Below are 10070 nucleotides of genomic sequence, written 5' to 3'. Positions count from 1 at the left end.
TATACTACCATCTCATTATGTATGATGTGACATATTTATTACTATTAAATAATTATTTATTTCATATTTTTTTATCATTTAATGATAATAAATGTGTCACATACTATTTAATATGATCAAAATAGAATGATAGTGTGACGTATAGCATTACACCTAAATAATATATACACTTATAATTCCTCCGCATCATCATGTGCCCATCCATCCATTCATTAAAAAAAAAAAAATACTCTTACCTAATTTATTTAATTAATTAATTATCGAGATGATCTTCATCATCAACAACTTCCGGCGGCCTCACCTAATTTGACCCTTTTATGTCCACCTAATTAAGTCCCAATTAAGATAAGCACAAGCAACCAGCCAAGTGTCATTAAATCTGCCACATGCATCTTCCCGACCAACACTTGGTAACTACACTCTGGTTATAACGTAAGGTGCAGCTGCTAGCTAGCTAGCTATCTAGTAATTAATATTTTAATAATTTGCACCATGAGTTGAGATCTCATTATAAATCACATTTTCTTTTCATAAAACGTACTTATTAATTATTAGGTAGCTAGGTTTAATTTATTTACATTACCCAGAAAAAAAAAATCTTAATATTTCACAAACGCTAATCTTTAATTAATCGAGAAATGTTGTAATTATAAAAAAATTTTATAAAAATAAAACTCACAAATTGATATGATTTTATATAAAATATTAATTAAATCTATTTTATAATAAAAATAACTTTACAATTTAACGTATCAGAATATATTATTTTATAAATTTATTTTTATAAATCTCGGATAAAGTACCTACCTAATTAATTTTGATAAATGCAAAAACCCAAGTCCTAAATGGAATTTCGATCGATCATACGCGGCGCCAGGCCGACTGCGCGCATGTTTCTGACTTCCGTTACTCTTAACCAAAGACTAACAAAATATAAATAAAAGAAAAATGATAGCGCTGTTCTTTTTCTTCTTAAGCTGTATATATATCTATCTATATATATATATATGTGTGTGTGTGTATGGAAAGAAATCCAACTTGTGAAAAACTTCCATTAGAGTATATCCAATCTTGAAAGCCATAGTTGAATCCTTCTGATCATCACTGTCATGGCCTCAGATGATCTCTCCGTGATCCTCCCTCGCGTTCTCATCGTCTCTAGACGTAGCGTTCGCAAAAATAAGTTCGTCGATTTTGTGGGTACGTACGTTCTCTTTCACATCAAAGTTTCTTGTATAATCAAGTTTCACAACCGGCATATATATATATATATATGTATGTATGTATGTATGTATGTATATTGTTCATTTCTTTTCTCCTCTTTAATAATACGGCGAAATTTTGAAATATTGTTGTTATTTTTTTATATAAGAATACGCTAAAATTGATCATGTAATAATTCTCAGGTGAGTATCATCTCGATCTTATAGTAGGCTATGGTGCAGTACCGGTCATTGTTCCCCGTGTTCATGGGGTTCATATGTTATTAGATAGCTTTGAGCCCATCCATGGCGTTCTTCTTTGTGAAGGAGAGGACATTGATCCATCTCTATATGAAGAAGAAACCTCTGGCCTTTCGCCAGAAGAATTAGAAGAAATCAGGGGGCTTCATTCCAGTGATACCGCCATTGATAAAGAGAAGGATACGATCGAGTTGAGGCTCGCAAAGCTTTGCCTAGAAAGAAACATACCCTACTTGGGAATCTGCAGGGGTTCGCAGGTATTAAATGTTGCATGTGGGGGTTCCCTTTACCAAGACATAGAGAAAGAAGTATCAAGCAAGTGCCCAGATGATCAGAGAGTCAAGCACATTGATTATGACAATTATGATGGGCATAGGCATGTGGTTAAGGTGGCGGAGAATACCCCCTTGCATCATTGGTTCAAGGATTCTTTGGAGGAAGAAGGGAAAATGGGGATTTGGGTGAATAGCTATCATCACCAAGGAGTCAAGAGATTGGCTCAGAGATTTGTTCCAATGGCATTTGCACCCGATGGTTTGATTGAAGGATTTTATGATGCGGATGCTTATAATCCAGATGAGGGTAAATTCATTATGGGACTCCAATTTCATCCAGAGAGAATGAGGCAGACGGACTCTGACGAATTTGATTATCCAGGATGTCCATTTGCTTATCAGGTTTCAAGATTGTGATTTCATATATGTGATCTCTCATCTAAGATATATGCAGCAGATCTAATGAAATTGATGTTTGGTTTATCCATTTCTTAATCGATTAATTTACTGTTGATATGAGAAATCATTTGGCAGGAATTTGTGAAGGCAGTTATTGCTTATCAGAAGAAACTTAATAGCACAACATCAGTGTCAAAACCCATAAAGCTCGATCAAGAAATGGAGAATAAAAGAAAAGTTATCGTGCGGAGTTTCTCACTCGCGAAAAATATCTACGCAACTGGCCGTGGGATGCATCCCTGGAAAGAATCTGAACTCGAAGCTGGAGCAGACTTTCTTGAGGTACTATTAATGTACCGAAATATAGATCAAAGAATCCAGCTTTGACATATATTTCAAACAATTTTTTTGTGGGTTTCCTCATTATAACAAATACAGGCATGATTCGATGATTTTGTGTTAATGTTTCCGATTGTGTTTCTTATTTGTTTTGATCATCTTGAGTTGCAGTCAAACACAGCGCTGAGCGTGCAGCAAGAAAATAGGCTGAAGCAGATGGGTGCAACAGTGAGGAATGCGGGTTCCTACATAGAGAGATTGAAGTTGAACGCGGAGAAAGAAAGGTTAGCAAGGATCGTGATGGGGAAAATGACAGTAGAACAGTTGTCTGATCTCATGTCTTTCTACCACATGTTGGGGCAGATATGTTCAGAAGTGTTGGAAAAAAAGCTAAGTGGCATTGTCAATGACCTTGGTTCTTGGAAGGATGATCCAGTGGACCAGTACTCCTTTGAAGGACTCACATGATTCTTGGTTGGTTTATGGACTTTGTGTATCTCTCTCATCTATTTCTTTCTGCGAGAGAATAAGATGCTAATTTATTTAATTTTCTTTTCTTTTCCTTCCCTCCATGAATATTAAACAAAACCACCAACATAATTTCTGAACAATTTTCACAACTTTCGTGATTGTAATTCATGTTGTCTATTTCTACCCCTCATAAAAAGACCAACAATGTCAAATAATAAACTGTTGTGCTACTTGCGGCATTTACGATAAATAATACATAAAAAGGGAGAAAGTAAAAAAAATACACAAATTTAACGTTGTTCGACAATATGCCTGCATCCATAGGAGCGAGGGCTAAATTTTCGCTAACTGTCAAAAGTAAGGTTACATCATATGTATTATACTAACCCTAACTGTATAGAAGTATTAGAAAATTATGCTCTATTCTGCTCGGTACGCTACGCTCCCCTCACTCCACTTTCGGCATCAACCTACTTTCTCTTGTATACTTGTTACACTTGATATGAGTCGCATACTACAACATAAACCATAATCTATTTACAGAAACAACCACCTAGACATTCTCTGACTTTTCCAAATGAAATAGTGTATACATCAGATGGGTTTCATCAGTATTAGAAGATGGAAGTTTAAGGTCCGGTTTGGATATATAAAATCATCTCATCTTATCATTATAACTTTTTCAAACTTTCACACAAACTATAATAAACAATTCAACTTTTTCAAATCTTAAAATAAAAATTATATTAAAAAATTATATTCTAACAATATTTTATTCAACTTTCAACAAAACATCTTATTTCATCTCATCTGAACTGCCTAACAAACGAGGCATTTTGCTGGTAAAAGCTTTCACGTGTAAACTGACTTAGTAGAGTTCTTACATTAACAGTCTGGATAGAGCAGCTATGAACAATCACACGATTACATGGTCAATGTTTTCAAGGCATGTTTCTTCATGCGATATTCCACCAAAGCATTAAAGAATTGGAATACACATATATGTGCGTGTCTAGGTGAGTTATTTTTAAACTCCTTGTTAGACGAAAAGAAGCTTCATTGCGACTGTCTCTGCTTGTCGTTAGATTCTGCTGATTCCACTGTCTTTCCATGCTTCTTCTCATACTCCTGCTTCAGTTCCTCCAAACGCTTAGATACCTAATCATCATAAAAAAAAATGTACTTACACCAAGTAATCGGAAATAGAGTGATGAATGAAAATCCAAGGACCTCAAACAAAGCATTTCAAGCACCAGAAAAGGACTACATGGAGACGACCAGAGTACACAGGCACTTGCAAAACCAACACCATTTAAAGGTGGATGAGAGAGAGAGAGAGAGAGAGAGAGAGAGGACCTTGATTGAGTAGGCCATTGGTAATAATGTGTCTGGGTCCATTGCATCCTCGGGGAAGTTGCGCAAAGCATGTATGAGTTTCTCGAAAGGTAATTTTGTCTAATAAAAAAAACATGGCAAGCAGGCATTAGACTATTAGGTCAAATCTTGAGCAGACAAAAGATCTTCTGATACTCACCAAATCATCAGCGCAATACTTTAATAGGGCCAAACCAACCTTAAAAACAATTTTAACACCCTGAAAAATATAAATAATAGATATATATATCAAGTTCCAAACACAATAAAAATACTTGTAAGGAAAGACATATAATGTTACCAGTCACTAACCTCATAGAGAAAGACATCCCAAACTCGAAGAGCCAAGTGGAATGGAAAAGAGTATGAGAAAACTGTAATGAACCACTGGCTTGCATACATGCTAGGGTTTATCATCTCTTGGGAAAAATGCTCCCCCAGTTTCGGCAAATGCTCTCTCACCAAGTGATCAAACTGAAAAAGATACTGCTGTACTAGAGGTAGCCCTGCCTATAAACAAACATATCACAAGAGATTTAAGAGAATCAAATATATATTTCTTTTTTTTTTTATAAGTAAATCAAATATATATTTCTCACTGCAGTCAAATCAAAATAGATGGGACTTTGGCTTTGATAATGAAAAATAGACAATTTCACAGTCCTTTAGTGTATGAATATTTATACGAAATCATAACCTTCATCTTCAAGTGAGATTAGCATCATTCCAAAATATTTGTGGACGAAAAAATACTTCAAATTATGATTTAGGATGGCTAAGAGTAAAACATGTGGACCTCCCCCCCAAACAACCTCCCCCCCATTTTGCCTACTTATGCCATCCATGCCTGAAGTCAACATCTACTACTTCTCAGAAAGTTATGGTTTAGTCTTTTTTGGTAAGTTGTTATGGTTTAATTAACAGAAAAAAATGCTTAGAACAGTATTAGCATGCTCTGGGAAAAAATATAATTTTTTGGATTATTACTAGAGACTACCCTTTCTTCTGGCCAGCATATGACAAAGTATTAGAAGATCTGACTCGAAAGATACCATTTAGACTTGTCTTAGAAAATTAATCTGTAGCAGCTTCAACGTGATTCAACAAACCACTCTTAAGCCTAATTTGTTATGGTATAACGTGGGGTATAATTACACAAGCTAGCATTGAGCAAAAATTTATATTCAAGTTCATCGTTTTTCCTAAATTGTAGCCACTTCTTTTTGCACTATCGAAAGAAATTTGAAAAACAAGAAATTCAACTATATAGATTGAAATCCCGACTGACCTAGCAGTCGGCCTAAAGTCATTCTTATAGCCTTGCATTTTTTAGCCGACATGCTAAGTTGGCTACACCTCTAAGATGAGAAAAAGGATGTATTTACAGAGAAAAAGCTTACCAGATATAATCCTTCCATTGGGGCATGGACAGCTCCTTTCAGTAATGCAACCAATAACCAGAAAGCATCCTCTTCACTCATATACAGAAGCAAGAGACCAGCTAAAAAACCCATTCCCTGCATTTCAGATCTATCATTTAGTATCATAGATTTATAGACACAGTAAATAGAATAGCAATTAGAGCATCCAAGAGTCAAACCTGAACATATCCAACATCTCTGTCAAAGACAGAGTATGCCTTCAAAACATTGTAAAGTGACCTTTGACCAGGTCCATGTCTCTGCTGGAAGAAAACATGTGAGGGAAATGTACGAGAAATGTCTCGTATTATGTCTAGTTCTGAAGCTGACGTCTCATATATTACTAGTTGCTGCATGAACATAAAATCCCATCAGCATAACACAACTAGATGCGAAAGTGTCTGTGGCATGGAAGAACGGCATTAATTGAAAATGAACCCAAAATATTTCAAGAATCAACCAAAGCCAAGAATATCGATTCTGTTAGGGAGGAAAACAGACTGGACTCTGTTAAGATGCTGAACAGGATAAGAGCAGTGCTAGTTATTTGAAATTAAAGAAGGAAGAATTAATTAACTTGAAACACTCGTGCCTGGCAAGATAAAAACACGACATTAGCAGAATGACATGTGATTTTTACCCAAAACTTCCACATTATCATGGTGTATAGCACTGTATGGAAGCCAAGTTAATATTATCATTTAACAGCAAAGTTTTTTTTACAAGTACAATTAAAGTTTTATTAATAAAAAGAAGGCAGTTATCCAGACACAGTTTGATAATTACTCTTTACCCAACACAATTTGATAATTAACCCAGGCTGGCCAACATTAGCTTAGCTCAGGCAAAGATTACTGGATTTGAGTCGGAACCCTTTGGTGAGATTAGAAAATAAAACAGTATGGACTTGCTAAGTTAACAGCACAAAGCTAATGTCCACAATCCACCTAGGGCATCAAATTTGATACTGGAAAACAATCTTCTGAGTATATAACACAAACCAGGTCAAAATGGTCATATGATCAAATATATGTAAAGCATAAGATAACCTGAAATTCTGAGTCGCTACAACTAAGAACCATGCTCAACTTCCCTAACTAAAGCAAAAGCTCTGTTACCAGATTATTTATTGCTTGATGTCAAACAAAACCTCCGCATTTCCCGGGCACTTTAATTGCACCACAGAAACCAAGCTCCAGAACCTCAACTAACTACCATCTTTTTCCACGATAGTTGCGATCTTCCAACCAAGCCCCACTTTGGTAGTGCAAAAGGTTGACCAAAACATACCTAACGATCAGTCAGACACTCATTTTCAAGTAGAATTCATTCAAGAGTTACTTATCAAGAAAAATTCACCCAAGAGGTGTTTCTCAGCCAACATGTCATAAATGTCGCCCTAGGCTTCTCACCAGTCTCATTCCACTTTTCACTGCATCATGGATGCAGATTCAATACTCAATAGTCATCGTTTCACATACTAAGTACATTTCTCTTAGTCGAGCAAGCAACCTTAGCTGTGAATGGATGACTAAATAAGAAATCATTTTGATGGCTGCAGTAGGATCATGAGCTTCAGTTTAAATATATACAAAAAAAATTTAGATATGCAGGGAAATATGATGCAAACCTGCAACAGTTAATATGGCTAATCTGGAATAGAACAATTGTGGTGAATTAATCTATGCCTTGGTCCTTCTCATTTGTAGTAATATGCAGCTAAATAAGGTGGGAAAGGCTGAAAGCCATTAAAGCAAATGGACCTTGGGAAGTTCGAGCATGTTCTTCTAGGAATGGATGTGACATTTAAACCCTAAACTTTAGGCTACTGCCAGTAGCATCACCCTTGCTTGCAATTATCAGAAGGCTGTCTGAAAAAAAGCAGCCTAGTTCAAAGCAAATATAAAATATGCAGCAGTTCCATCTCACCTATTAAGAGGCGTGATATTTTCATCATTCAAGGTTTTTATAAGAGAAAGATAAATACAAAAAGGTGAATTACTATGTGCCCACCAAAACAATCAACACAGGTCAAACTGCAAATCAACTCGAAATCTAAATCCACATATCATTCATGTTATTCTACAAAAATCAAAAAGTCTAATCCCAACTAGCCCATTCCATGAGAAGTGAAATATTGTTTAAAAATATTGTTGTGAATTAGCAAAGAGGGTGAAATTCATTTTCCATTGATCATTAAAGAATCAAACACAAACTCATGCAGTCCACAGAGATATATCAGGCAATGGCAATGGTTAAATGGATATATCTTCCACTTATCAAGTACGAAAAAATTTCAAGGCTACTTATCAGGACAAGGAAAGGCATACCTCATAAACCCCAGGGTTCATCAGCAAAAGGTCCCGACTTCCAGAGATCAACTGCCAAACAAGTCCTCTTAAACAATCAGGGATTCCTTTCCGTATACGCCTTCTGACAACATGGGGTTTTCTCCTAACGTAATGCTTCCAATCACTCCCTCCAACCCCAATCATTTTCCTCCATTTTCTAACCCTTCCTTCCTCCCTTAAAGGAATCAATGTCCATGTAAATGAACAAGATGAATGTGTAATCATGCGTAATCATTCAGCAGAAAAGTTTTATATGATTCAGTAAAAGAATAACATACCTCTCGTATTCATGAGCAGACCTGCCTCTATTTAAACCATCAGGAGAGCTATTAGGTTCCTGCTTTACAAACCCAAATCTGTCCAATGGTCTTGGTGAAGGAATGGGACCTGGTTCATAGTCATCTATTCTTTTCTTTTCCATTCCGCTACCTCAAACAAGCTCTCACACGGCTAAAGGGTAAATAAATACATCTGTTTTCTTCTACATGATAATCTGTTGACTAATTTCAGTTCACAACCTCAAGTGACATCTTTTTTTTTTTTAATAAGTATCCTCCTTCGAAATCTGAAAGAGCTGAAAAATAAAAGATATGGTAATCAGTGAATCTAAAGGTACAACAGCACTTGACAGTTAAATATAGTCATTATGTTAAAAGCTCATCAATGACAAGTATTCCCAAAATCAGTTAAATACCAGATTAGCAGAATATGCACGAGCACATCAACGAATATGAAGACAAGCTATAGATGTTAAGATTGATAATCGCAATATATGGTAAATTACAAAATCTATGACAGGGTAATCCCCAAGCAGAACAGCTATCTACAATTATAAAATCACTGTCCAACTATCATTGAATCAATATTGCCGGAAAGGGAAGTAATTTCCAAGAAACAAAGAAGATACAAGGAGTAAATATCAATGCCCGTGAAAGATGCTATGGCCACGCTGCTAGAATACAACATAAAGAACAATAAAGAATAAAAAATAAAGAATAAAAAATACAGCAGAACAATGTTCTTGGTTTATTCCTTAACATGTAAACCAAGCAACAAGTTCAACAATATGCAATTAACCCTAATCATGTGTCCGAAACCCCAATAAAATATAAGAATTGAAAACTTGCCAAATTCCGACTGCCCCATAAGACTTAACTCTGCAAATCTCAACTTAAACTAAAAACAGGAGAGAGAGGACAGAAACGGCAAGGATATTTGAAAATACCAATGAGGAAATGGAAACCCATTAGTGTTTTGCATAAACGTCAAATGAGCACAAAATTACAAATATCTCAACATATTCAGAGAATAAAATCAAAGCCAGACGCGGGATATGAGAAAACCAACCTAGGTTTCGGAAAGTTATGAGTGTGGGAGTGATGAGAGGCTCTCTCTTTCTTCTTCCAGTGTATACAGCCAATTGTTTCGCATGTGTGCCGATATGATAATTCAGAGAAGAAAAAAGCTGGAAATCCAATCTAATCGAGTCTACTCGATTATATTATCAACGAATGGTGAATTGCTTTTTTCGCTGAAAAGACCAAATGGAGCTCTACGCGTGCGTAACGCGTTAGCGTAACAATCGTGCATGACCGGTCGGATGATAGCGACGAATTCAGGACAATGACTTTAAGCCCCCGTTGGCAGGTCGAGTTGAGTGGAGTTATTTATAAATAGAAGTATTTAAATATATTTAAATATTAAGTAATGTTATACATTATATTTTTATTTTATTTTGATTATACTAAGTAATATATGGTATATTTATTATTATTAGATGATAAAAAATATGTAATAAATAATCATTTAATAGTGATAAATGTATTACATCTTATTTAGAGAAATAAAAATAAGATAGTAGTATGGTGTATAGAATTTTCGTTAAGATGAATTTATATGTATTTATAAGAAGTTGAAAAAGATTGTGAATTTCGTATGTAAAGATGTGTTGAGTTGAAAAAATTATAGATCTCATGT

At 35.3% G+C, this 10070-nt stretch overlaps 2 protein-coding genes across 2 annotated transcripts; one reads left to right on the top strand and one right to left on the bottom strand.

Moving 5' to 3' along the window:
• Nucleotides 1-931: 931 nt before the first annotated feature.
• On the top strand, nucleotides 932-3021 carry LOC121252234 (putative glutamine amidotransferase GAT1_2.1). The gene is made up of 4 exons (XM_041151774.1): nucleotides 932-1200; nucleotides 1407-2140; nucleotides 2273-2479; nucleotides 2648-3021. Exons 1-4 carry the CDS (start codon nucleotides 1110-1112, stop codon nucleotides 2942-2944), a joined length of 1329 nt encoding a protein of 442 aa, XP_041007708.1. The 5' UTR covers nucleotides 932-1109; the 3' UTR covers nucleotides 2945-3021.
• An 869-nt stretch (nucleotides 3022-3890) lies between these two features.
• Nucleotides 3891-9704, bottom strand: LOC121252257 (EVI5-like protein). Its single transcript, XM_041151814.1, has 9 exons — nucleotides 9441-9704; nucleotides 8372-8667; nucleotides 8073-8268; nucleotides 5922-6092; nucleotides 5722-5838; nucleotides 4634-4831; nucleotides 4482-4541; nucleotides 4304-4402; nucleotides 3891-4105 (listed from the first exon to the last, which is right to left on the bottom strand). The coding sequence occupies exons 2-9, from the start codon at nucleotides 8512-8514 to the stop codon at nucleotides 4004-4006; spliced, it is 1086 nt and encodes a 361-aa protein (XP_041007748.1). The 5' UTR covers nucleotides 8515-8667; nucleotides 9441-9704; the 3' UTR covers nucleotides 3891-4003.
• Nucleotides 9705-10070: the final 366 nt, after the last annotated feature.

The sequence above is a fragment of the Juglans microcarpa x Juglans regia genome, chromosome 2S (assembly GCF_004785595.1).
Source record: "Juglans microcarpa x Juglans regia isolate MS1-56 chromosome 2S, Jm3101_v1.0, whole genome shotgun sequence".
Lineage (NCBI taxonomy): Eukaryota > Viridiplantae > Streptophyta > Magnoliopsida > Fagales > Juglandaceae > Juglans > Juglans microcarpa x Juglans regia.
Note: the sequence above shows the minus strand (reverse complement) of the source record. Positions and strands in the feature narration are given on the sequence as shown.

What these genes read in the sequence shown, in the direction of transcription:
- LOC121252257 (XM_041151814.1), bottom strand. Translation starts at nt 8,514, where the DNA reads ATGGAAAAGAAAAGAATAGATGACTATGAACCAGGTCCCATTCCTTCA. An exon ending in GGGATGTCTTTCTCTATGAG is followed by an intron (nt 4,542 to 4,633) that starts GTTAGTGACTGG and finishes TATATTTTTCAG; the next exon opens with GGTGTTAAAATTGTTTTTAA. An exon ending in AGTATTGCGCTGATGATTTG is followed by an intron (nt 4,403 to 4,481) that starts GTGAGTATCAGA and finishes TTTTTTTATTAG; the next exon opens with ACAAAATTACCTTTCGAGAA.
- LOC121252234 (XM_041151774.1), top strand. Translation starts at nt 1,110, where the DNA reads ATGGCCTCAGATGATCTCTCCGTGATCCTCCCTCGCGTTCTCATCGTC. An exon ending in TAAGTTCGTCGATTTTGTGG is followed by an intron (nt 1,201 to 1,406) that starts GTACGTACGTTC and finishes AATAATTCTCAG; the next exon opens with GTGAGTATCATCTCGATCTT. An exon ending in GATGTCCATTTGCTTATCAG is followed by an intron (nt 2,141 to 2,272) that starts GTTTCAAGATTG and finishes ATCATTTGGCAG; the next exon opens with GAATTTGTGAAGGCAGTTAT.